The 26,793-nt window shown below is 40.9% G+C and overlaps 1 protein-coding gene across 2 annotated transcripts in view; it reads right to left on the reverse strand.

Moving 5' to 3' along the window:
• Positions 1-26,793, reverse strand: part of ELP1 (elongator acetyltransferase complex subunit 1) — a 57,660-nt gene that overhangs the window by 3,875 nt on the left and 26,992 nt on the right. For both annotated transcript variants that reach the window (XM_086683646.1, XM_025925119.2), the window contains exons 19-36: positions 25,968-26,083; positions 25,562-25,635; positions 24,748-24,826; positions 24,572-24,651; positions 23,034-23,171; positions 22,825-22,910; positions 22,368-22,516; positions 20,283-20,406; positions 19,320-19,417; positions 17,370-17,571; positions 15,320-15,381; positions 8,364-8,426; positions 7,931-7,991; positions 6,064-6,177; positions 5,428-5,539; positions 4,006-4,133; positions 3,390-3,544; positions 732-807 (exon numbers count right to left, since the gene is read on the reverse strand). In XM_086683646.1, the coding sequence (XP_086539772.1) occupies positions 732-807; positions 3,390-3,544; positions 4,006-4,133; positions 5,428-5,539; positions 6,064-6,177; positions 7,931-7,991; positions 8,364-8,426; positions 15,320-15,381; positions 17,370-17,571; positions 19,320-19,417; positions 20,283-20,406; positions 22,368-22,516; positions 22,825-22,910; positions 23,034-23,171; positions 24,572-24,651; positions 24,748-24,826; positions 25,562-25,635; positions 25,968-26,083 (1,917 nt within the window). The remainder of the gene's footprint in view (positions 1-731; positions 808-3,389; positions 3,545-4,005; positions 4,134-5,427; positions 5,540-6,063; positions 6,178-7,930; positions 7,992-8,363; positions 8,427-15,319; positions 15,382-17,369; positions 17,572-19,319; positions 19,418-20,282; positions 20,407-22,367; positions 22,517-22,824; positions 22,911-23,033; positions 23,172-24,571; positions 24,652-24,747; positions 24,827-25,561; positions 25,636-25,967; positions 26,084-26,793) is intronic.

Below are 26,793 nucleotides of genomic sequence, written 5' to 3' on the forward strand. Positions count from 1 at the left end.
AATAACAGTAGCAAAAACTACCAATTATTTCAGAATAGGTCACTAATGTTTGAAAGCTAAGAGGTTGTTGGTATGCTTGACTGATCCACCTGAAGGGTAAATACTCAGGTACCAAACTGATGTGTCAAAAGTTTCTAACCAAATTAAAAAAGAAAGGCTTTAAGGGCTTTTAACTTTAAGGGCTATGCAATCTAATCAGGAATCATCTCCCCCACCAACAAAACAAAACAAAACATTTTAGGAATTAGGAAATGCAAATAAAATGCTAGCATTCTTTGGATTTGCTTTCAAAGTTTAGTGTCAATCCTGAAGATGATTAAAAAGGTTCAGTTCTTAAGTAAGGACTATGAAAACGTCCCCAAGATGCAATGCATAACTACTAACAGCCAAAAATGATAATTCAGAAGAATCTTTAAAATATATGGACTATGTAGACTCAGACTCCAACTGTGATGTGCCTGTATGGACAAGTGTATGCCAGGGTACAGACAAGATGGTATCAAGATAATTTTTTAAAAAAATTATACGTTTAATGTCATGTTGGATTCCCTACCCCTCGGGTTGCTCTTACTAGAAACACTAAACCGATTTTACTAAAAATATCGTCCTAAAATTGAAAGAAAATTGTAGTCAATACCCTATCTCTCCTCATACTGCTGATCATCTTAACACTTACAGAAAAATACTCCTCTGCTTAGTTCTGTGATAATCTGGAGAAAAAAAATACTAACCAAAAACAGGAACTGCAGTCTTCTGTTGTTGGTAAGCGGCCATGATACTATTGGCAGTAGCATTGGGACCTAGAACCTAAGGAGAAAGTAGAACAGCAAAGATCATTTCATACTTCCCATGACCGCAAATACCAAAGGCCGCATCTCTGCTAGCAGTAAGGAGCTTGTCATTTTCATGGTATCAAGCGCAGTGATTCTCTTTTCCTTCTGATTTTACTTTGCCAGTTTTCCCACTCTCAACTCAGACCTCCACATCTCCTTTCTTCCAGAAGACACGGTGATGAGGAGGGGAAAACAAAAAAGAAAATCTCAACAATATACTCCTGGTCCTTTCCAAATAAGCAAACCATACACTGCGGGGAGGAGTAGAGTACAAGAGGCTACAGAATACACAGACCATGAGGGGCGCCTGAGTGGCTCAGTCGGTTACGCGTCCGACTTAGGCTCAGGTCATGATCTCGCGGGTTTTGAGTTTGAGCCCTTTGAGCCCTGTGTCCAGCTCTGTGCTGGCGGCTCAGAACCTGGAGCCTGCTTCAGGTTCTGTGTGTCTCCCTCTCTCTGTCCCTCCCATGCTCATGCTCTGTCTCTCAGTAATAAATATATGTTAAAAAAAAATTTTTTTAAATAAAAAAAAGAACAGACCATCAAATCGCATTCAAAGATTTGTGGGAATTTTTATATTAAAACAAACGTGCATATCATGGATGCACGTGTGCAAACTCTGCACACGTGTTCAAGGTAAAACAAGAGACATCATAGGAATTCCACACCTGTATGAGCCTCAGTGGGCACATGCCAGGCCCTCTGCTTTGGCTTCACTTGGTTCAGCGTGCACACCCTCGGGGGCACTGTCTCAGCAGCAATGTCAATGTCATGCTCAAAGCACCTCCATGTGACTCATGTATCCTGCACATATGCCATTACCATACTTTACCAAGCAAAGCAAAACAATTTTCTGCTCATTTTCCCTAGAAGACTCTTAAAGCCCGTGTCTCAGAAATTAATAGGATCTGAATAAAAAAGGGTAGGGGAGGACATGAGGAGGTACTATACATTGTTAAGCTTCAAAACCAGTACAGATTTGAAGATGATCACATTTCTTCTAGGCAATACCTCTTTTAGTAAATTCAAGTATTTGTGGGGTGCTGATTCTCAACTGCTTTTATTTTTATGGTACACTACATGCACCTATATCTGCCCTCTTACCTAACCTTCAGAATATGCCAGTGAGGTGTATAGGGAAGTATATCCCCATTTACAACTGAGGAAATCAAGGCCCAGTAAAGCTACGTGTTTCTAATCAGTAAGCCGAATACCAATTTCTCTTCCGGCTTCAAAACCACCCTTCCCTACAGTGCTTGTGATGCTGACAGCCTGAGAAAACATTCGCCTTTGCACCTGGCTCACGATGCTCTGACCATAGCAGACACCAGAGGGACAGTGCAAGACTGGAGGAAGAAGGAATGTGTTGGGGCATCTGGGTGGCTCAGTCAGTTAAGCATCCAACTTTGGTTCAGGTCATGATCTCACGGTTCGTGGGTTTGAGCCCCGCATCAGGCTCTGTGCTAACAGCTCAGAACCGGGAGCCTGCTTCATATTCTGTGTCTCCCTCTCTCCCTGCCCCTCCCCTGCTTGCTCTCTCTCTCTCTCTCTCTCAAAAAAAAAAAAAAAAAAAAAAGAAAGAAAGAAAAAAAAAGAAGGAATGTGCTCCTTCATTCACTTGCTTTCATGCAATGGCAGCTCTTTACCCTGGCAGCGGCTGTTCATTCCGGTTTATTTCTCTACACTTAGAGCCATTACGCTCCCTCAGAAGTATCAGCACCAGCTGCCTGGCACCCTCTTCTCAGAGGGAGGAGAGCCAGCTTCGTGGGGTCCCATCTCCAAACTTCTAAACTGCTGTAATCCCAAACTCTTCTTTGTTCCCTCGAAGTTACCATCTCGAGTTCCTTCTCTGAGCTCCCATTTTGGCTCTTCAGTTCTCCAATACCTGTTCAACCAGTTCCATGTATTAAATTCTCTCTGTTAAAATAACAGCTGTGGTGGTTTTCCTTAATGGATCATGCCTGACACACCAGCCTTTCTGAATCAAAACAGAAACTTAACAACAGGCCTGAGGTGTGAGAGACTGAGCAGAGGTATAACCAACAGATGGTAATACATGAGAGTTCTTGATAGGACACAACTGCCTTAAACGTAAGTAGTAAAGCTCCTCATGAGAACACAGTAGAAGTGACAAGTCAAATTTTCCATGAAACAAAAGAGAAAGCAATTGTTTGGGTTACTTTAAGAACTTCTGATCCCACCCAATGAACAGGGAGGTGAAGAGGCTAACTCTGGCCCTGGCTTCCCCCTTCCCCACCCTGATCTCACTGAAGGCAGGGGGCAACAGTCTGAATTGCCCATCTTCTCCACAACAACTGCTTCATGCAGAAAGGAGAAATAAAAGCAAACTTAACCTAGGCCAAGGTGTACCTGAATAGAAGATCTTCTTACTGACAGCTTAAATATAAGCCTAAGATAATTTAACTATGGTATGTTGTGTTTCTAATATAATATGAAAGCAAATCTTTTGCTTCAACTTTTAAGAGATTGTGTGAATGTAATAAACTTGAAAATGATTTTTTAAAAATGCACATTCTGTCTCTGAAGGAAACTTACCGTCGTAGCTGAATTCTGCTGGTGGGTGAGAGTCCAAATTTCTGGAAGTGACCTTTCCATTAGCTGGAGAGTATCTTCAAAGGCCTTCTGTAATTCCCTTCCTTGCTCATCAAACTCAAACAGAAAGAGCACCTTTAAAATCTGGTATACTTCATCTAGAGAGAAGAAATTTGAGAAAGTGGTAACTTGGGTCCCCAACTCCATTGCTAGAATCAACCTAATTTCTTTCCCAATTAAGAAATACTTAATATCACACTACAGCTGCCATCTCCCACATTTTCTTCCTTCTTCCCAAATGCTGGAATAATTCAACATATCTACTATAAAAAGAAAAAGGGACACACTGGGGCCCAAGCAGGAAGCAGTGTCTTCTCAATCCTTTACTCCAGTTTCAGCGCTAATGTCTCCCAGGCCGGGTGCATGGAAGCCAATAGAGGAAGGCTCCTATGTCACCAGCTGAGAGTGGTTCAGGAATGTGCCCTGACAAGATGCGTCCTTCCTGCTGCCAGTTTTTGTCTTTCTTCAAGTTGGGAAAATTGCATCTTAATGTTTATTAAAGTCTGTGCTATCCATTTACTTTTTTGTGTGGCAAGAATCATTTGTATTGAGAATATACCTTTCAATTTTTCAGTGCTCTGTACGATTTCATTCAGTGCCTCCAAAAGGGCCAGATCCTCTAGTGGACTCCCTTCTTTGAGGCTATGCTTCTTCCGCTCTGCTTTGCGGCGATTCTTAGACGATCGCCTGTTAGAAATCAGAAAGAGGTTATAAATCTTGTGCTGCACAGATTAAAATGAATGTACCTGTTGGCCACCAACTTTTGAGGAACCCAGAGAGTCTACAGATGGTATGTATATTTGGGGGGAAATGGTGATGAGGTGTTTAAATGACGCCTAAAATAAAATTGGGAGAAGCAAATCTTATAGGCAGGAAGTAATAAGGAAAACCCTAAAAGGTAGTATCTGGCCTTAAAATTTTGATTAAAATACAGAGTAAAATGAGGTTGTATCTGATCATAAGAGTGAGAACAACAAAGAGAAGAACAACAAACTTGAATTTTCTAACAAAATATAAATTCAAAGGCAACAAAGTAAAATTTAAATCAGGGGACATTATGAGAGCCTGAGTGGCTCAGTCAGTTAAGCATCCAACTCTCAGTTTCGGCTCAGGCCATGATCTCATGGTTTCGTGGGTTTGAGCCCCGCGTCAGGCTCTGCGCTAACAGTGCAGAGCCTGCTTATCTGTCTCCCTCTCTTTCTACCCCTCCCCTACTCATGCTGTCTGTTTCTCTCAAAATATCAATCAATCAATCAGGGGACATAGACATAGCACGCTGAATTTGAATGCAATGAGTCCTGTATCTTTCCTGCTCAGAGGTCTTTAATTATGCCACCTGTCTCTCGCCCTGACTCTTAAAAGTCCAGTTTCTAGTTACTTCTCTAGGAATTTCTGATCACCCCACATGACCTCAAAAATCTCCATTCTGAATTCATAAAGTATGATTCACTTCGAATACACAATATGCAGTTTTATGCTTCCCAAAGGTGACTATAAAGCACTTATAAACCCACAGCTCCTTAAAAGTTTTTGCTAACATCCACTACAATACAACTAGCATCTGGGTGTTCTGACCAGCTGCTACACTTGAAGTATGATGACTTATTTTATATTTATAACCTCTTCCAATCCTGACTTTGAACTGAAGATGCCTGAATATTTTTTCTTTATCATCTTTTAATTTTTTTTAGTGCTTACACATTATGGTCACCTAGTATTTGTTAAACAAATGAAATCAAATGTCATAAAAACTGAGTTCCCAGTGTAAGAGCCTTGTGGGCATGAGCAAACGCACAGTCCGTGAAGAATCAGCAGAAAACATTTCAACACCAAGTCTGATTTCTTAGATATGCAGGGAGAGTCCTTGCATAACTATATCATGGCTCTGCACTGTCCTCCTGATGAAAAACTGACCTACTTACTTGCTCTTTCTCCATACACCCAGGGCATGGTCAAAACGCTGAATAAACATGATACATACGCTGATATCCTCGAGTTGCTTTGGGAATATCTGCCGCTCATGTCACTGCCACTCAGGACACTGCTAGTTTCAGAGAAGAGGTCTGACTCTTGACCCTGGGGCACCTCATCATCTAGAAAAGTAGAATCAGATGCAGAATGAAAACCCCCTGCTAACGTGAGTTTACTTTTAGTGGGGTAAGTGGACTGTGGTTAACCAGGGCATATCTGAGGATGGATGACAATTATCATAAAGTAGATCTCAAAGTGAAATGAGAGAATATTAGTTATTATTAACATATACAGTACCAAACTAGTTATTTTTTCTTTCTTTCTTTTTTTTTTCAAAGCAAAGGAACCTCTGGAGACAAGGTGGCTCATTTTGTGAAACAGAGAAGTCGGCTACTCTGCTTGGTGGGGGTGGAGGGCACATGCAGCAGAGCTCTTTCCATTCATGCTTGGTCTTGCCCCTCAGCCCTCCCCTACACGCACAAACACAGGCACACACAGGCACACACAGCCCCTAAGGGGTTTCACAGAGGCCTCACATGTCCCCCGGCACAGTAATCATATTGCAGAAGGCACAACAAGCAGCTAAGACAAGGTGTGACGTGTCCCCACAGCACCCAAGCGCCAATGCCGTCATGCAGACACTCACCCAGGTTCACCTGCTGTGCTTGCTCCTTGAGCTCTCGAACCACCAATAAACGTTGTTTATGGCGACAGAATGTGGCTGTCTGAGACTCCAGAAGTGCCACATAATTCTTCTGGGCTAGGAGTGCAGATGGAAAATAATTTGAGGATATTTAAGCAGAAAAAAAAGAACTAGAGGAGGGCAGTGAGGAAGTTAGAATTTAACAAAAAGAAAACAAGTTACTAGGTTTTCCAAGCAAGATTTTTTCCTTAATGAGAATTAACCTACATCATTTTCAGAGAATGAGCCAGACATTGAGACTTCAGCTCTTAGTGTTCATCAACATCATCCTGGAACATTCGTTACCACTAAATTGATAAAATCACCTGAAGAAAGACTAGGTAACTAACCCAAGAGAGGACTAGCAAAGAAAAGGAGTATACAAGGAAGTTGTTAACAAACACAAACATTCACTGAACTGCTTCCTGAACATAGGTATGAGGCCCATGCAGACGAACTGTCAGTATTTTTCTAAGTGCTCAATAGGGGACAAAATCCAAGTTTAAGAGCTGGCTAGATGGACTGCTGGAGGGCCAGGACGGAAGCTTTCAGTAACCAGGTAGAGATACCTATGTGAACGATAAGAAAAGAATCCTCCCATGGTGTTAATGGGGAGGGGGAGGAGGATACAGGCAGGGTAAACGTGAATATATATACATGTCAGAAAGGCCAGATCTTACTCACAGGGCAGACTGTGCTAAAATTGGAGGGCTTAGAACGAAACCCCACTCCCAGAAATTTCTGTTAGCCAAACTGATGCCTTTCTTTCCCATTTTGCTTTTTTTTTTTTTTTTTTTTTTTTTCAACGTTTATTCACTTTTGGGACAGAGAGAGACAGAGCATGAACGGGGGAGGGGCAGAGAGAGAGGGAGACACAGAATCGGAAACAGGCTCCAGGCTCTGAGCCATCAGCCCAGAGCCTGACGCGGGGCTCGAACCCACAGACCGCGAGATCGTGACCTGGCTGAAGTCGGACGCTTAACCGACTGCGCCACCCAGGCGCCCCCCCATTTTGCTTTTAAGGAGTCACAGTGACCATCTGAGTATTCTAGAACTGGTAAAACTCATCTGTTCAATGTACAAATATACCCTTCACTTAGATTTACCAATTGTTAACATTTTGCCCTATTTTTTTGGCTTCCTGTTTCTCTCCATTCGTACACACAACTACTATTTTTATGGAACGTTTTGAGAGTAGGTTGCAGATACGATCCTTCCCTCCTAAATACCTCAGCATAGCTCTCTTAAGAATAAGGACATTATCGGGGCATCCAGGTAGGGCTCAGTCAGTTAAGCGTCCAACTCTTGGTTTCAGCTCAGGTCATGATCTCACAGTTTGTGAGTCTGAGCCCGGCGTCCGGCTCTGTGCACAGCACGGAGTCTGCTTGGGATTCTCTCTCTCCCTCTCTCTGCCCCAGCCCTGCTTGTGCATGTTCTCTTTCTCTCTCAAAATGAATAAACTTTAAAAAAAAAAATAAAGGACACTAATATGACCACAATACAATTATTAAATGCAAGAAACTGGCCCCTGACAAAATACTATTATTATCTAATGTCTAGTTCATATTCAAGTTTACCAACTATTTCCAAATATGAAGATTCTTAATCATATCTTATGTGTTTTTAACATTCAAATATTTTCTATACTACCATTTAACAGTTCAGCATGCTTAAAAATCCTGGTCAGAAGAAAGTATTACACCCAGTGGACAGTTTTGATCACCTCTATGTAACACCCGATTAAAGGATGTCCTAACAAAGTAAGTACTGTTATCTTGCTCTTCCATACCTCCACACTTCCAAATGTGGAATTCTAAGATGTAACCCTTACCTTCTAGAATGGAAGGCTTTACATTGGTTTCTATAATATCTGGTCTGTTGTATTTGTATACCTAAAAGGAAAAATACAGTAATCTCAGGCAAGAAAACTGCAAATCACTGGAGAGTTAAGATACTTGGAAGGAAATGGATCACTTTCAGAGGTCACCAGGATATTTTCAAGAGCAGTAGGCCTCTAATGAATATTTAATTCACTTCAGTAAAGACCAGTAATATTTCACATTTTAAAAGTTGATTAATTCAAAACACCAAGAATACATTTTTAAAATAGCTTTAAAAATACTATTTATCCTTAGACCAAGAACCTAAACTATTTTTACTTAATTTCACTAGCCTCAGAAGACCAGGGATTCTAGCTGACCCTTCTCCCCCGCACTCTTGCTCTAAGCACCTAACAGAGTGATGATTTTTAAAGTTTTTCTTACCAGTCTCAGAGCTTCCTCCCAGGCAGCTCCTTCTAATAACAAGAGCACAGCTTCTTCATAATCCTGACAAGGCAAAACCAAGGAAGATTACAGGTAAATGGAGCAGGCCCGTCAGATGCCACCATGACAAACTGCCGACAGAGTGGCCTCTCTGCCCTTCCAGCCCCTTCCAGCCCAGTCCCTAGTAGCATGTCTGGCCCAGAGTACCTGCTCAATAAATAAATACTGATGCAAAAGACAAAGGAGTGAGGGGCGGTGTGGATTCTGGAAATAACCACAAAACACATGGTATCATCTCCCTATCTCCCTGAGCATCAAAACCACCAGAGTGCCCATCGCCCCAGCTACACCACCCAGTTTGAGTCAGCAGGTCTGGGGGGCTCCAGAATGAACAAGTTCACACTTCAAATAAATGGCAAACCAGAATAGTAAACTTCTAATCTTTTTACTCTTTGATGTTTTTTTCCCCAACTTTTATTTTTAAAAACTTCAAACCTACAGGGAACTGAAAAATGTGTGTAATAATGAGTGCAATAAACACCCACATATCCTAAGTCTTCAAACATTTTTGATGCTTGTAGCCTTACCAGTAAAAAATTGTGAGCACATACTGCAGTATGTACTTAAGGTACTTATGAAGTATATAAAACAAAATATTTTTATGTGTACAATTCATGTTTATCTTTTTACTGTTGAAGTTTAGTTGACCTACAATGTTATATGAGTTTCAGGTGTACAACAGAGTGATTTGATAGTTCTATACATTACTCAATGCTCACCACGGTTAAGGACAGTCATATCTATCACCACACATTATATTATTGACTATATTCCTCATGCTATACTTTTTTCTTTTCCGTGACTTATAACTAGAAGTTTGTGAAACTGGAAATGAGTGGAAATAAAACACATTTTAAACAGATGAAATATTTAAGACAACTGGCTGGGTTTCCTCTAGTAATCACTGTCATAAAAAGAGGGGGGATGGGTATACATTAGATTGAAAGAGATTTAAGGGACATAAGATGCATAATGCAATACATGATCCTAGACTGGAACCTATTTTGGATCAATCTACTGTAAACAATTTCGGAACCACTGAGGGAACCTGAATTTTAATCGTTAGGTAAATAAAATGTGCTAACATGGAAAGATGAAGATCATAACCAAACAAAGCAAATTTAAAAACACCACAAACAGTGTAATTTCATTTTGGTTAAAAGGTATGTGTGTGTTTGTGTAGAGAGAGAGCGCACTCTAAGAAGAATCAGAAATAGGAGGGAAGAACAGCAATCTTCTGGGTGGTAGGAATGACGTTTTTTATTTCCTTGTATCTACGTTCAGCATTTTAAACAATCTAAATATACGCATACTACTATATTTTTAATTAAAATTATTAAAAATAAGTATTTTCTTCCCAGATCCAACGCATATGCCGCATGAATAGGCCTATACCACAGGTATAGCAGGACACAGCAGGAGGATGTGTTGCCTGACTCAGGAAGAGAGAGAGAGAAAAAGAGAAAGCTGTTTACCAAGGTGACAACCACATGACAGTCACTTTAAAGTGTACAACTAGATGGCATTTGCTGTACTCACAATGTTATGTAACTACCAACACTTTTTTAAATCACCCCATAAAGACATTCCCATTTCCTACTCTTTACCTCCCCTGGTAACCTCTAATGTGCTCTTTCTCTGGATTTGCCCCCTTGGGATATATAATAGAAACCATACAATAGGTGATCTTTTGCGTCTGGCTTCTTTCAGTTAGCAGAATGTTTTCAAGATTTATCCAAGTTGTAGCATGTATCAGTTCTTTGTTCTTTTTAAATTAATTTTTGATTATAATAAAATATATACGACATACATTTTACCATTTTCACCACTTCATGCTGTAAAGTCCAGTAGCATTAAACAAATTCACACTGTTGTGAAACCATCACCACCATCCATCTCCAGAACGTTTTTCATCTTGCAAAACTGAACCTCTATACCCATGAAACAGTAACTTCCCTGCTCCTCTCCCCCAGCTTCTGGCAACCATCATTCGACTTTGTCTCTATGCCTCTGACTACACTAGGTACCTCGTAGAAGTAAAATCCTACCATATTTGTCCTTTTATATCTGGTTTATTTCACTTAGCATAATGTTGTCAAGGTTTACCCAAATTGAACCATCCATCGGTTTTTCATTCCTTTTTATGACTGAATAATATCCTACTGTGTGTGTATAAATGTTGTGAGCATGTATCTCACGATTTATCCATTTATCTGTCATTGATGGACATTTGGGTTGTTTCTTCCTTTTGGTTATTATAAATAAAGCTGTTACGAACATTTACATACAAATTTCTTTGTGGACATACGTTTCCATTTCTCCAGAGTATATACTTAGCAGTGGAACTGTTGGGTTATATGGTAATCTATGTTTAACTTTTTAAGGAACCAACAAACTGTTTTCTACAGTGGCTGTGCCATTTTACATTCTCACCAGCAATGTACAGAAGAGTTCTATTTCTCTACATACTTCCAACTTTGCACTGTTTTTGATTAAAGCTATTCTAGTAAGTTTCATGGTTTTGATTTGCATTTCCTTAATGAACAATGATGCTAAACATCTTTTTAAGTGCTTGCTTGTTGGCCATTTGTAAATTTTCTTCAGAGAAGTATCTATTCAAGTCTTTCGTCCATTTTTAAAATGGGTTGTCTTTTTGTTGTTAAGTTATAAGAGTTCTTTACGCATTCTGGACACAACAAGAAAACTATAAACCAAAATCCCTCATAGAAAAATACAAAAATCCTCACGAAAATTTTAGGAAATTGAAATCACCAGTAATGAAAAAGGGTAATACATTATGAGCAAGATGGGTTTAACCCAGAGATGCAAGATTAATTTAACATTCAAAAATCAATGTAATTCACCATGGCACTGGTCTAAAACAAAAATACCTTAACTGACATTGTACTTGAAAAATTCAATATCCGTTCACAATAAAAACTCTCAGAACCAAGACTAGAAGGGAATTTCCTCAACCCAAGAGAGCAAGAACTGGCAAATTTTTCTGTAAAAGGCTAGACAACAAATATTTCAGGCTTCGTGCGCTAGACCATCTCTGTCACAATCCCTCAACTCTGGTTGTAGTTACAAAAGCAGCCACAGAAAATATGTAAACAAATAAGTGTGGCTACATTCCAATAAAACTTTAGTCGTAAAAACAGGTGGCCAGCTAGATTTGGCCCACAGGCTACAGTCTGTCAACTCCAAAAGCCCTACCGGGTTCTCACATCTATTAAAAAACAGCAGCACAGGGGCGCCTGGGTGGCTCAGTCGGTTAAGCGTCTGACTTCAGCTCAGGTCATGATCTCACAGTTCGTGAGTTCAAGCCCCACGTCGGGCTCTGTGCTGACAGCTCAGAGCCTGGAGCCTGCTTCGGATTCTGTGTCTCCCTCTCTCTCTGACCCTCCCCTGCTCATGCTCTGTCTCTGTCTCAAAAATAAATAAAACATTAAAAAAAAAAATTAAAAAAAAACAAACAGCAGCACACATCAAACTTAATGCTGAAAGACCGAATCCCCCCCTAATATCAGGAGAAAGGCAAGGTGTCTTATCACTTCTATTCAACGTTGTACTGGAAGTTCGATTAATGCAGTAAGGCTAGAAAAAATATAAAGGCATACAAATTGAAAAGAAAGAAACTGTCTTTATTCACAGAAGCCATGCTCATTAACATAGGAAATCTTATGAAATTTACCCCAGTGTTCCTAGAACTAAAAAATAAGTTCAGCAAGGTTGCAGGATATATAAAGCCAGAAAGCCAAAACAAAACGATAAACTATATTTGTTTACTAGCAACAAGAAATTGGGAAGTGCAGGAAAAATACTAGTCAAGTCTTAAGATGACCCCAGCTCTGGCCAACACCTTGACTGCAGCCTTGTGAAAGACCCTGAGCCAGAGGCCCTAACTAAGCCCCACCCAGATTCTTGACGCATAGAAACAAATAATGAGTGTTTGTCATTTTAAGCTAAGTTTTGGGGTAATTTGTTATGCATCCCCTGATATGTGATACATCCAGTGTGGGTGAGTACTCACTAAGGCACTCACACATCACTTGTGGGAACACAAGCGATGGAAGCTCTGCAGCTCCTTATAAAGTCACGCATCCACTCCCCACGTGACCAGCATTCCCACTCAGGTATTCACCCAAGTGAAACGAAAACATCTGTCGTCACGAAGACTGGTACCAGATTGCTCACAGCCGCTTTATTCTAACTTTAAAGTGAAAACAATCCAAATGTACATCAACTTGTGGATGAATCCACAAATTACGACCTGTTCTTACAACAAAATACCATTAGGCAAAATAAAAAGGAATGCACAGATACACATGACATAACATGGACGAATATCAAAAGCATTATGATTTCCAGTTCCCAGTCCAACACACAAGGAACCTGGAAGAAATCATCCATCCTAACAAGTAAAAACCTGAACAAACTGAAAATCAACAATTCTCCTTAGACTGGAGAACTGAGGTCATAGGGCAAACTGCTGCCCCTAAAACTGGAGAAACAGACAGGCAGACACGGAGAATTACAACTTGGCAGAACAGAACAGAGACTCACAAGTAGAAATCTCTACCAGAACCAGTACTGGGGTGGGAACATCTAAAGTGTAAGTGACCAATGGCTGAAGGATCACTGCGGATGAGGCTGGAGGTGAAAACTCTATGGACATCCAGGCTCAGGGAAGCTCCTTCACTTCTGTGAGTTTTTACCTCCACGAGCCCTACCAGAGTCTCATAGTGAGTATCAGATAGATTCTCCTGCTTCTGGCAAAAACAAAAATGATGTCATTTTGAATATAACCAGAGCACGCTGCTCTTAACAAGACCAAGAGAAACTATTTTGCCAGAACCTAACTAAAGTGGAATTTATCAGGGAGGGAAGAGAAATAAAACTCCAGCTCCCCCTGGCCTTCCTGTCCTACCTAAGGAGTGAAAAATCTAAGAAGCACCGGTGAAGTCCAGGGACACAGGCTCAATAAAAGACTGAGACTTAATCATAGGGCTGTAGAACACTTCTACCCTCACACCTTATCAGAACATCACTAAAAGCCTACTTACTGGATTTCCTTTACCTAGGACAACATGGCAGGCTTTCTACAGAAGATTACAAAAAGGACAAAAAACAGTCTGAAGTGCCAGAGGAAGCATCAGAACAAGACTCAGATGGGGCAGGGATACTGAAATTATGAGGCCAGGAATTTAAAGTGAGTAGGATGACACCTGAAACTATTATGACACCACATGTTAGTTATATTTCAATTAGAAAAAGCAAATAAAAGAAAAGAAGTATGATTAGTATGTTAAAGGCTCTAATGGGAGAGTAGACAACATGCAGGAACAGATGGGTAATGCAGCAGAATGATGGAAACTCTAAGAAAGAATCAAAAAGAAATGTTAGAAAACAAAAGCATTATGTGAGTGAAAGAAGCCAGACTAAAAAACTACATACCAGATGGTTCCATTTACATAAAATTCTAGAAAAAGCAAAACTGTAATGATAGAAAGCATAGCAGTGGTTGGTAAGAGAGTACCGAGAGCAGAGGCAGAAGACTGACTGCAAAGGGGAAGCAGAACTTTTCGGGGTGCTGGCAATGTTCTGTTTTGGTGGCTGTAGTAGCACTACGTGGCTGTAAGCATTTGTCACAACTCATCCAATTGTTAATTTAAGATTGGTAAATTTTATTATATGTAAAGTATATCCAATTAAAAATATACAAGTTATAAATGTATAAATTAAGTACAAATATGAATTAAAATCTTCATTTACAGAGGGGGAAAAAAGATGGTGGCATCTTATCCATTCAATTAACCACCTTAGGTAGTATATCTTTCTACTCTAGCCTCGTTATTACGCGTAGTTTATTCGTTGATGTTTTCAGCTCAATCATCCAACATAATTTCTTGCAAGGATCTAATGATATCAAATTTTACTGATCTTCTCTCACTCACCCTTATTACATGAAAGACATTCAGGTATTTTAAAAGCACAATTATGTTACACAAATGTGCCCACTAGTAACGACTGTAAAAAATAACACTCTCTTGTCAAAGGCCAAAACTCTAGAAGGCAGTAATCCCTGGTGTCAACTGCGTACCTACATCCTGTTAGTCCAGGGCCAGTATCAATGCATAGTTTTATTATTTTCATAATAAATTCTATAATTCTATCAAAAGCTGGTATAGGTATTCATCTTTATAATCTGCTAGAAAATTGGATCCTATCAGGCTGTCTGAGATAAAAAGACATTTCCAACAGACAGAACGGTTGTAAAGGCCAAAAAAAAGTATCTGAAGTTTAATCTTTTTGTTTTAGAATGGTCCTTTCTCACTGTTTGTACTTGGCAAGTTCACATAAAAAGCACAACTCCCTGCAGATTTAATTTAGTACTTTCTGTCAGGGTCAAATCACTAGTGCCTCAATCACAGAGGTAGTGCCTCACTACCTCACAGAACTTACTATTTAGAGAACTAATTATTTAGAGGCCTATTAAATTTAGATTTCTAAGTCAGGTCAGCAAGATGGAAGACCTGCAGAGCAAACACTGTCTCTGGACTTCCTAATTACCCTGAGTTCCTTTAATTTTCCTGATCAGTGAAGTACAACTGGGAAGACCTTGCTTGTTGGTTGGGTGGCTTAAGGAGGGGGGAACTGAGAGGCACCTGGGTGGCTCAGTTAGTTGAGCGTCCAACTCTTTGATATTGGCTCAGGTCAAGATCCCAAGGTAGTGGGATCGAGCCCTGCGCCTGGCTCCATGCAAGAGTGTGGAGTCTGCTTAAGATGCTCTCTCCCTCTTTCTCTCGCTCTCCTTCTGTCCCTCCCCTGCTTGCATGTGCATGAGCTTGTGCTCATTAAAAAAACAAAAAAGAAGGGAGGAACTGAGAGGTTACCTGGGCGTACTGTTCCAAGACTGTGGCTGCATCACCATGCTTCCTCTGCTCAACCAGCTTTCCTACAAAGATAATAAACATCTGACCATAGTTGGCTTGCTAAGAACAGGATTACCAAAGCTCACGTTGAACTGGTTTTTGCAGGTACTTTTTGAACAAAAATGGCCCCCTTACAAATTGGAGACTGAGCTCTACAGCAGACATCCAAACAGAACTGCTTTAAAACAGCATTTTCCAAAGTGCTCCCTAAGAGTGTTCCATAGAATAATAAAAGGCAATACCAGAAAACAACAACATTCGCAGGTCAAGTAAGTTTGTGAAGCACTAGGTCAAACAAAGCTACACAGATTCCTTTGCTTGAGTGGTTCACTAATATATCTGTATTATGTATCAAACGGCGTATGTTGTGAACTTGTCAGGAAGTAGGCAGGAATACCATGGAGTCCTATCTTAAATGGCAGTTACGATCTAAATTTAGCAGAAAATGTGAAAATGATGTATAGTCAAAATTAGCCATGAGAAAAGCTTACAAAGGCACACATATGGGAGACTGACCTAACATCTCTCCCTCATCCATTTCTTCCTCAAATAGGAAGAGACTGCTAATCTTTGGTTGAGCACTAAGATGAAGGCAGCTGGCTCAGGGGTCATGCAGTGTCTTTAGATCCTCGAGTGACTCAGCACAGTTGAGAGAATCCTGCTGTAAGAAGCACCCAGAACCTGAAGCTGACTATGGGGCTGGCAGATTCATGTCTCCCATCTCATTCAAACTCCTGTGCATATCATCCCTGACAAAAACAGGTAAAATCATCTCCACAATTTAAACAGCTATCTTTCTTTTCTTGCGTAAACTGCCTAAGTTCAAGTGTACATAAAGTGACTCTACCTTATAAAATTTCTCAAAAATCTTTGACCATCACCTCCCCTTACCTTTTTTTTTTTTTTTTTTGCTAAACATCTGGGAGAACTTGGTGTATACCATAAAACAAGACAAATAGCAAGCTCAAGTTGTAAAGAATGTAAGAGAAGATAGCAGGTCCTAAAAACAGAACTGGAAGGTATAAACAAACTACCAAAACCTGTTTCTAAAGCAGAAGTAACAGTGGAGTCACAAAGAATACCTAACAGGCCTAATATAGAGAATTCTCAAAAACTAAAAAGAGTTCACCATGGAAATTACGAGGGCTTAGAAGAGCCTGCAGATCTAATTACCAGAAAAAAAAATACAAATAACTAAGGAAAATATGCACATATATTTAACAGGATTTAATCTGGAATTTTTTCAGGACTACGTGTTTTTTGAAACAACAACAGTATTTTTAAAACTCTAAAAAGGACAGGGGGGAAATATACCGGTCCCTTACTTCAAGCACAGCTGAGAGGACAGAGCCCCTGTTCACCTCTTCTCCCAAACGGTCCTGAAGCTCTCCCTGACTCAAACAAGTTACACTCTGATAGAGCCTCCCCGCTGGATCAGACAACCCCTAGACCCTGACGCAGCTAAACTGCCTTTGCATTCAGAACGCTTATACATTTAGCCTCTTCTTTCATTTCTGAAAAATGCTATTCTTGTTTCCCACGATCTACTGTTTATAACTGAAGGGCCCCACCCCAAAACTCACGTTCGCCTTCTCCTAGGGCCCATGGCTGTGCAGTTACTCTGTGCTAGGTGTGCCGTGTGATGTAAGCTTTGGCAAATGAGATGGAACAGAAGTAACAGTGTAACTTCGAGATCATTTCCAACTTAAAGCGTTCTCCTACGGCTCTTTCTCCCCTTCCTGAGGACTGCGATACAGAGGTGGAGAAAATCCAGCTACAACCATCCGTCTGAGATGACAGAGCCACACAACGGAAGAACTTCTCAGTCCTCACGTGAGAGAAGACAGCAGCTTTCTCTATTACGCCACTGCATTTGGGGGACTCACTGTAGCAGTGAGACTGTCTCAAGGTATGCTGCTCTAAATTTACTTGCAAAACTGCCAAAGAAAGGGAGAAACAAAAAACCTCTGGAGAAGTTCTCATTTTGGAGAGCCTAAACCGCCGTGTTTACCTGCCAGAGTTCTGCTGAGGCCAGCCAGCTGGTCTTTGGTCCAGTTAAGTTGGGCTGCCAGGCAGAGAGCTTGCTGCCAGCTGCCACTGGCCAGAAAGGCACTGAGAGCTTTCTCATGGGCACCACAGCGGGCAAACACGAGCCCTGCTGGCTCGTAGAGGTGCTCCTGTGTCAGGTGTTCCCCATAAGCAATGCTGATCTCCTGTGGTAAGAGGAGACATTGGGTTGGTAAGGAAAGGTGACATTTTTTAACCTCCAATGGAGGCTGCTTCAGTTACTACATTTGAAAATCTCTTGAATTACTTATGAAAATCCTGTAGTTTATCAATGAATTCTATCATTCTTCCACTGAAAACCTTACTGAGGATGTGTCATGTGTTCACTCAACAAGTAATTACAGCGTACTATTCATGGCAGTGGGAATCACATGGCGATGCAATAAATAAAAACAAGCGAAACACCAAATACTAACAAAACCACCACCAAGTTCCCGCTCTTGTGGTGACAGGGAATGGACTTATAAACACAATATAGCCTGTGACATAGTGCTAAAGGGACAGAGAGTGAAGACAGTTGTTATTTTGGAGGGCTGTGAGGAGAATATGCTACATAAAGGGTTACAGGAAGAGTATTCCAGACTGACGGCTACAGAAGGCACCATGGCCAAGAGGCAGGAATGTGTATGGAATACCCAGGAAGGAACAGCAAGAAGGCTGGTGTGGCTGGACAAGAGACAGCACCAGAGGGAGGAAGAGACAATGAAAATAAAAGCAAAGAGGCAGCCACTGGCCAAATTCTCTATCCTGGGCTCCACGCAGGTAGGGACACAAAGAGGAATACAACACAAAGCCACCACCTTTAAGCAACCCATGGTCAGTTGGGGAGACAAATCGGTGTGTCAGAGGTTTGTTACGTACCACACTGACGTGAGAAGGTGCTCTGGAGTTCGGTGTGGGGCACCTCACCCCGGAACAGCTTTGTCACAGAGGAGACCCAAGAGTTGAAAGACAAGTGGGGCTAAAGAAAGGAGCAGGGAGAGGCCTGGAAGAGGCAGCCGATGCTAACGAAACAGGCAGGAGCCAGATCATAGAGACACAGGCAATTTGCAGACCAAGTGCACACGGCCTGAGGGTGGCAAGGACGAGGAGTGGTCACTGGCACAGGCTCCGGGCTCAGACAGCTGGGGCTCCGCATCCCAGCTCAGCAGCCTCATACTCCAGCTCCTGAGGCAAGTTGTTTCCACATCTGTTTATCCTATCAGGTTGTTGTGACACTCATAGAATTCATTTAACAAAGTATCTGGCATATAAGAAAACTAAATGGGGGCGCCTGGGTGGCTCAGTCGGTTAAGCCTCCGACTTCAGCTCAGGTCATGATCTCGCGGTCCGTTAGTTTGAGCCCCGCGTCGGGCTCTGGGCTGATGGCTCAGAGCCTGGAGCCTGCTTCCGATTCTGTGTCTCCCTCTCTATCTGCCCCTCCCCCGTTCATGCTCTGTCTCTGTCTCAAAAATAAACAAACATTAAAAAAAAATTAAAAAAAAAAAAAAAAGAAAACTAAATGGATGTTTATTTAGACAAACAACCAAACTTTATCCCTTTATCCTAAACCACCTGAGAAAGATCTACACGCTTCGGGATGATCAGTCATGTGGTTGCAAGGCTGGGCTGGAGCAAGGAGTGGGACGTAAGCAGGAAACCCTATTGAGAAGCTGCCGCTCATCAAGCAGAATTCATGATGAGAAATGGGAGACAACTCCTAGGCTTCCAGCCTGGGCAACTTCTTCAGAACAGGAGCAGGTCAGGGCCATTCTCCAAGATAAGAGTTCATGGTAAGGCTAACTTATTTCACGATAAACCTTGAAACCAAGGATGGTGTTACAGACTCAGGATCCTTACACCCTTTCCAGCTAATTCACATCACCAAAAGAGCCTCATTTCACACACCACTCACCTTGTATTGCTGCGAGTCTGATGGAAATAACTTCAGAGCTTCCTTATACAAGTTTTTATCTTTTATTAAGTTTAAGCATTCTGGGAAGTATTCGGGTCCTGAGGAGTGAGATTCATGCACACACAAATTTAGGACTTTGGAAGCATAATGAGTTTCATTTACACCAGTGGTCTCTAAACAAAGTCTACAAGGGACCTTTATAGACCTGCAGAATCAGACTATCAGGAGAACAGAATCCAAGAATTTTAATTTTAGCAAAGCACCATGGCAGATGTGAGGTATGACAAGCACTGGTTCGGATGAAAGTTCTACTCAAAAGGAATTCTTCATACACGACCCCTGATAAATGACCATCTAACCTTGTGTTTTCTCAACTGCCTTCATTGGAATCCTCTGGGGAGCTTATCAGCCATACAGACGCCTGAGTCCTATCCCAGCCCAGCTCAATCAGATTGTTGAAGGAAGCTTAATAACACCCAAACAACTTCCTTATCCCCATCTTAGCTCTCGGGAAAGAGCCACAACTGCTGAAGCCAGCAGCTCCAGCATGGGACAGGGAGTGTGTCCTTCTGGGAGCTGCCAGTGGGTATGGCCACTCACTCCAGACAAGCCACGCTTCCCACAGGTGTCTGTAAACACCGTGGGAGAAGAGTGCACTATCAACCAATTTTCGTTCCGAGATACTGAAATGATTTTAGGACGTGATCATCCTTAACCCAAAACGGATCTGCTCTATATTTTTAGTTAGGGAGCTCCTCCAGTTCATTAAAATTCATTTGCTTTGCTTTCAGCTTTTTAGAACATATGATAAAATAAGGTGCACACAGGTAACCATGTTTCGGTTTCAGGAGTGGAAACTGACATCCATCTACATCTATGTCTAAACTGACGCTTTAACTTATACCCTGCCTAGCTCCAAAGAAGATCTGAAGCAGAAATAAACATACTAATCCTCACGCTTACCACATCTGCTGAGATGCCCAATGGCTTTTTCATATCGCTTCAAGTATTTATCTATGGTGAACCGCTGATAATTGGTTTCCATTTTCTTAAGTGTATTAAGAAATGGCAGATATTCTTTGGGATCCTAAAAAAACAAAAACCAGAAACCTAATAGGTCAGACCTTTACTGCTTATAATTACATTTACTTATAACAATACAAATGATATATAATAATTGTAACAATCAATAAACCCAAAGCTACAAAATTTTTAAAATATGTACTATGCTGATATATTAATTACATATTGTATAATGAAACTACATAAAACAAGTTTTGGCAAAAATGCTTTAAAATACAGGCATTATTTGTTTTCATTCAGAATAATGAAGATGAATTCTCATATAGTCTCACAACAACCATTTATTTCCTAAGCTAATAAGGAAAACAAGGTTCCAATCCAGAAGATATTCAACAAATGCATCCAACTTCTCTGGAAGTGGAAGGTACTTGGAGCTCTTTGCATGACATTTCATGCCCTCCGTCTTCAAGTTTTAAAACAAAGGTAAAACTGTACTGAGTTAAACACAAAACTCTAAGGCCCTGCCAACCAAGATTTTATTAGCACTGACTGTCTGCAGCTTTGTACTATGCCCTGAAAATTGTTTTGTTTTTTTTTTCTAAAACAGACGCTCCCTGTTCTTAATGTAATTTCACTGGGCAGATAGGATAAATACACATTAAGTATACAAAAAAAGACCAGAGAAAAAAATAAATACTCATGCATGTGATAAAAAGCACAACTACAGGCCGAAGTATTTAATCAACAAACACTTAGGAAGAATTCACTATGTACAAAAAATACAACAAACCCCTAACCTCAGGAAACCTATATAGAGGAGCTAGAATGATACGGAGGGAGGGGCAGGCACTGGGTGCAGTGGAAGCACATGAGGCCCATCTCATCTAGTCCCTGGGTGGTGGGCAGGGAGGCAAGAATGGATTACTGGGAAGATGCTACCCTGGCATCCTTTGCCTTAGGTGAGTGAGAATTAGCCCGGTGAATGGAAGGGTGAGAGTGGTGAAAGCCCACAGGCCCACGGGAAGCAGAAGTAATGCTACCTGCAAAGCTAAGTGGTGGCTGTGGGGACAAAAGCACTGCCTCCCCTCTGCAGGCTGAGAAAAAAGAACAACCAACATCAAGAGATGAGCATAAGCATAGACACCAGAACTGGGTGGGGGACAAGGGGGTGTTAAGCAGTATTACGGCTTGTAAGCTCTATCCTACAGCAATGGGCAGAGCCCATGAAGCATTATAAGCAAAACAATGAAAGAGCAAAATTTCCTTTCAGCAAAGATCACTCTGGCAAGAGCAAAGAGAGGAGTGACAGGATGAAACTAAGACTACAAAAAACAGGTTAAAAAATATATAGGGGCACCTAGGTGGCTCAGTCGGTTAAGTGTCTGACTTCGGCACAGGTCACGATCTTGCTGTTTTCGAGTTTGAGCCCTGCATCAGGCTCTGTACTGACAGCTCAGAGCTTGGAGCCTGCTTCAGATTCTGTGTTTCCCTCTCTTTTTCCTGCCCCTCCACTATTCAATGCTGTCTCTCTCTCTCTCTCAAAAATAAATAAACATTAAAAAAAAATTGTTTTTTAAATGTATAAACCAGGTGTGCCCCAACTTTTCTACTATAGCATGCTAAGGTGGGACAAGAGGCCTCAAACCTTTCCATTCTGCATGTTCCCACTTTCCACTGGGAAAAACAGCTACATAATAAGGAACTGGATTGGAATAGGAGTCATTTGCTGTATTCCCTTTATAAGAGGAGACTTTGTTCACATACATGACCATAATCTTAAAGATAACGAAGTAACTTAATTCACTTGTTCAACCTAGCATTCAAAACACTTTGATAAGCCCAGAACTGACAGAGAATGAGGCTTAGAAGCGTGAGCCCTGCAAACTCACAGATCTGCCTCTAGGCCTGTACATGCAATGTTAACATCCGACAAGATACTGCAGTATCAGGGACAGACAGGGTTTCATACCACCATGATAACAAAAATAAGAACCAAAAGGATGTTAAAGTGGAAAATCCACATACCTTCTGTGACTTCTCAGCTACCATGAGGACCAAATCAAAGTCATACGTCCCAAGAGAATGATCATATAATTCATTAACGTCTACCAGAAGCAGCAAATACTTCAGGGCTTCTTCAGCACTCACAGCATCGGGAACAGGCGAAGCACTGCCTGTCATGTCAGTGTGTAAGAAAACAAGACCAATCAAAGCCATTTGGGAATAAACCCATGCATCTAGCAACATAACCAAAAAGACAAAGTAACAAAATTTCTTGGCCGAACTGAACACCATATGAGTTCTTTTGTACATGCTTTGTAGGGCAGCGCTCAAAGAAACTGACACAGGTCTTCAAATGTCCAATAAGCCACATATTAAATCTGTGATGTGGCACTGAACCTGGTCAGTGAGATCTCCAGAAGACTGGAAGTCTGGTGACACTCGGGGCCCTGTTAAACACTCTCCGTGAAAGGGTCTCTACCTTGAAGCTCGTGTACCTTCTGCAGCACAATTTCCAGCTCTGGGGTTGTTTTCTTCACGTGAGAGGTGAGTATTGACAAGCAGTACCTGAGGTAGTGAGTGAAGAACGCCAGAATGAGCAGAGTGAAGAAGGACATTCTCAGTCCCTGCGTAAGGACAACAGCACACTTCTGGGCCTCAAAAAACGCCAACTAATGACAGCACACATACTTGTGAGGGTTTATGCTCTCCATGGCTGCTCTCAGAGCATCGCAGATAAGGTCTACTTTTTTCCCATCAGGATCCTTGGACAGCTGGGCAGTGCTGGTAACCGGTGGAGGATACATGGTCTTTGTAACGTCTTCTTCCCTAAGAACAGGTCATTAAAAGGTCACTAACTGAACATGTGTCCTAGCTATCAAATGACTACCACGTACTGGAACATGCTGATGAGATAATAAAAATGGCTTTTGGAGAACAGTTTCATTATATTCACATTAGATGAAAAATGAAGAAACAAATTGAGCAATGAAAACGTGTCCCAAAAACGGTGTACAGTGATATATTCACATTAGCCCCTAACTGGGAACAGACCAGGTGCCCAACTAGAGAGGAACAAATAAACAAATTGTAGTATATTTGCACTATAGCACACTACATGAACGAACCCGTGATACCAGCAAAAACACGGGTTACTTTCAAGGTAACATGCCGAGTGAAAGCAGCTTAACTTACAAAGAAGAGCAAATAGTATCTGATTCCACTTACATTTAAGTTCTCCGACAGGCAAAATTGATCTACGGTGACAATCTCCAAACAATGGTTGCCAAGGAGGTAGGGAATGGGACTAACAAGAGGTTTGGAAGAACTTTCTGAGGTGAAGGAAATGTTCTCTATCTTGACAGGTTTGGGCTACACGGAAGTACACACTGGTCAAAACTGCCTAGACAGTACACTTATGGTCTGTACATTTCATCACACATGAATCTGACCTGCTGGGGGGGGACCCTGTACACGGAGAATGCACTCTAATCAGTGTTACACAAAGTGGAATACTGAGACATAAAGTGGACTGATATCTACAATTAACTTAAAATTTGCCTCAGGGTGCCTAGGTGGCTCAGTTGGTTAAGTATTCGACTTCGGCTGACGTCATGATCTTGCGGTTCACGAGTCTGAGCCCCACACTGGGCTCTGTGCTGACAGCTCAGAGCCTGGAACCTGCTTTGGATTCTGTGTCTCCCTCTCTCTCTCTGCCCCTCCCCTGCTCATGCCTGCTCTCTCTCTCTCTCTCAGAAATAAGTAAAAACATTAAAAGAAATTTTTTTTAATTTGCCTTAAAAAAGGTGAATGATGGATAGACAGATGGTAGATCATGATAAAGCAAATATAGGAAAATATCAACTGCAGAATCTAGGTGGGGGTATAGGATGCTCGCTGGACGTCTCAACTTTTCTTGTACATTTAGAATTTTTTAAATTGGAAAAAAGTCATTGCAGAAAAACACACCATTTGACTTCAATTTCATATACACCTAAAAATAGTCAATTATAATTCTAAAGGACACATTTTTGAGTCTTAGTTTTAAATAGGCTATTTTTAAAAAGAAGGAAAAAGAGCAAATATCTACTGTCAGTGGCATGTTATACTTATAATGATTAAAAAATACCAAACAGAAGGTTAATTTTTTTCCTGTAGCTGTTTATGTTTTATTTCCAAAATGAGATAAATAATGGATATGATACTCATAAATCATTCAAAATACTTACTTCAATTCTGTGAAAAACAAATTGATATGATTTACAGAATCTATCTGTCTTATGAAGGTTTCCACATTTTCAAGAAATACCTACCAAAGACAAAAAAAGGACAAAAAATTTTAGTTCCAATCACGTCAGTTCAAGACTCAGGTAAGCTAGAGTTAATATCAGATTCAGAAATTTACCTTCGGGTTATGGTCATGGATCAGATTGAGATTAATTCTCAATTTTCTCATGCATTCAAATGCTTCTTTAAACATAAGTCTGTGAAGAGACATAATGAATAGACATGTCATTTTACAAAGACTAATAACCTTCCTGGATCCAACATGTTTTCATTATGATACAAACCAGTTATAATTAGATTACAGTCCAAATGCCAAACAACTACCACTGGACTTCCGCTCTCAATTCACAGAATGAAAAATCAGGTACCAGCTTCACTTACCTTCTTCACTTAACTTAGTCCCCATGGCAGTCTGAGGACTACTTCCCCACATACACATGATAGACAATCATCATAGAACTTAGGTCTACTTTCTCTTTTAGCAAAATGTTAGTAAAGGTCTTTCTAATATAAAGTTTTCCCAAAATAAACTCAGACAATGGATCATTTCCTTCACAATAGTGTCTCAGGCATTTGTGGGTCAAAGGCCCCTCTGTACATCTGCCCAAAGCCTTAGGCCTTCTGCCTGAATAAATACACACAGACAGTCTGGTGCACGATTTCCCTGGGTTTGCGGGCCATCTAAAACCCATGTGGACCTCCTCAGGCTAGGAAACCCTGTCTTGTATGATGAGTCTCACGATTCTTCCTACTAGGAATATTTATTGCACCACATAATATTAAAATCAAAGTGTGGGGGGAAAAAAGCCTCTGAGAATCTGAAGACATGTGTAATTTCATACTTTCATGTTTTAAAAATTTTAATAGAATACATATTATGTTCACATATAAGTCATAACAACAAACAAACTAGTCATATACATGGTTCTTACTTGTCCAGCCACTTCCGAATCTGAGCTAAAACCAGAGCTCGATGATGAACAACTTCTAAGTTTCCCCTTGGCATCTTAAAATAAATAAATCAGAACAGTAATGTTTTTAATTTAACAGAAAAAATTTAAATACCCAGGATATACTATTTCACCTAACTCAACTCTTCACAGAGAACTACCACAATACTATAAAATGCGCACACTTCCAGCAGAATCTAGTTGTGCTCAGTAGTTATTTTGACTTCCAAGAGATGCTTCCCTTTTACCCATGCTGGGCACAACCTGTATCAACAACCTTTGTATAAAGCTAACAGAGAATTCAGCAAGGAATGGCCTATAGTAAATTATTACAAGTGTAAGAGTATCTAAAACGCAACCAGAAACACAGCCAGAAAAATGAGCTTACCTGTAATATAAGCTTGGTGTCCTGGGGCACAACGGTGACAATACGTGAACCCCTCTCCACCTTCCGCAGAGATTCCCCTTTAGACACGTGGTTGTTGCTCAGACCTGCATGTAATGCTAAAGACACCACTGGCTAAGCCATGAGAATCACCGTCATGACAAGCCACTTTCCATTTACTGCAGTTGAAACTGAACATATTCTCCAAACTACAAGAAAGCAATTAACAACCACATCCCTTTGCTCTCCCACTCAACCACAAAACCGGTAGCCTTCCTAACAAACAACCTTATCCCTGGAACTTGCCCTCTCGTTCACAGAGTCCTCGTGCATATTCACATACACAGCTTCTCAAATGATTTAGAAAACACAGGGAGGACTGGGCAGCTTCTCTATGCACATTATCAGTACACTATAATCACATCTGTGAAATTCCCAGTTTTCAAGTTGGAAGGAAAGAAAACAAGGGGAAGTTTTCTAAAATAAGGAAAACACACAAACAGTAGGGGGAAGGGATACGTGGAATTCAAGAAAAAATGGGACAGTTTCCTACAAACCACTAGATAGAGTCTTTCAGATATACGATGGAGGGTGGCCACAGTGAGCAAAGGAAGATTACAAAGAAGTGACAGCCGGCTGTATCTACATGGTAACTCAAAGTACAACACTGGATTAGTTATATACTCCTGAGAGCAGTTTTGTTTAATTTTACAATGTTCTGGTTGAGGAAAGACCTCCTTCATTGGAAGTCTTTGCTAACTGGCATAGAATACTGAACTGAGATACTGTGTTGTGATTAGGGGCCAAGTATATGAACTCTAAAGGTTTG

The sequence above is a fragment of the Puma concolor genome, chromosome D4 (genome assembly GCF_028749965.1).
Source record: "Puma concolor isolate L17-30 chromosome D4, mPumCon1.1.hap2, whole genome shotgun sequence".
Lineage (NCBI taxonomy): Eukaryota > Metazoa > Chordata > Mammalia > Carnivora > Felidae > Puma > Puma concolor.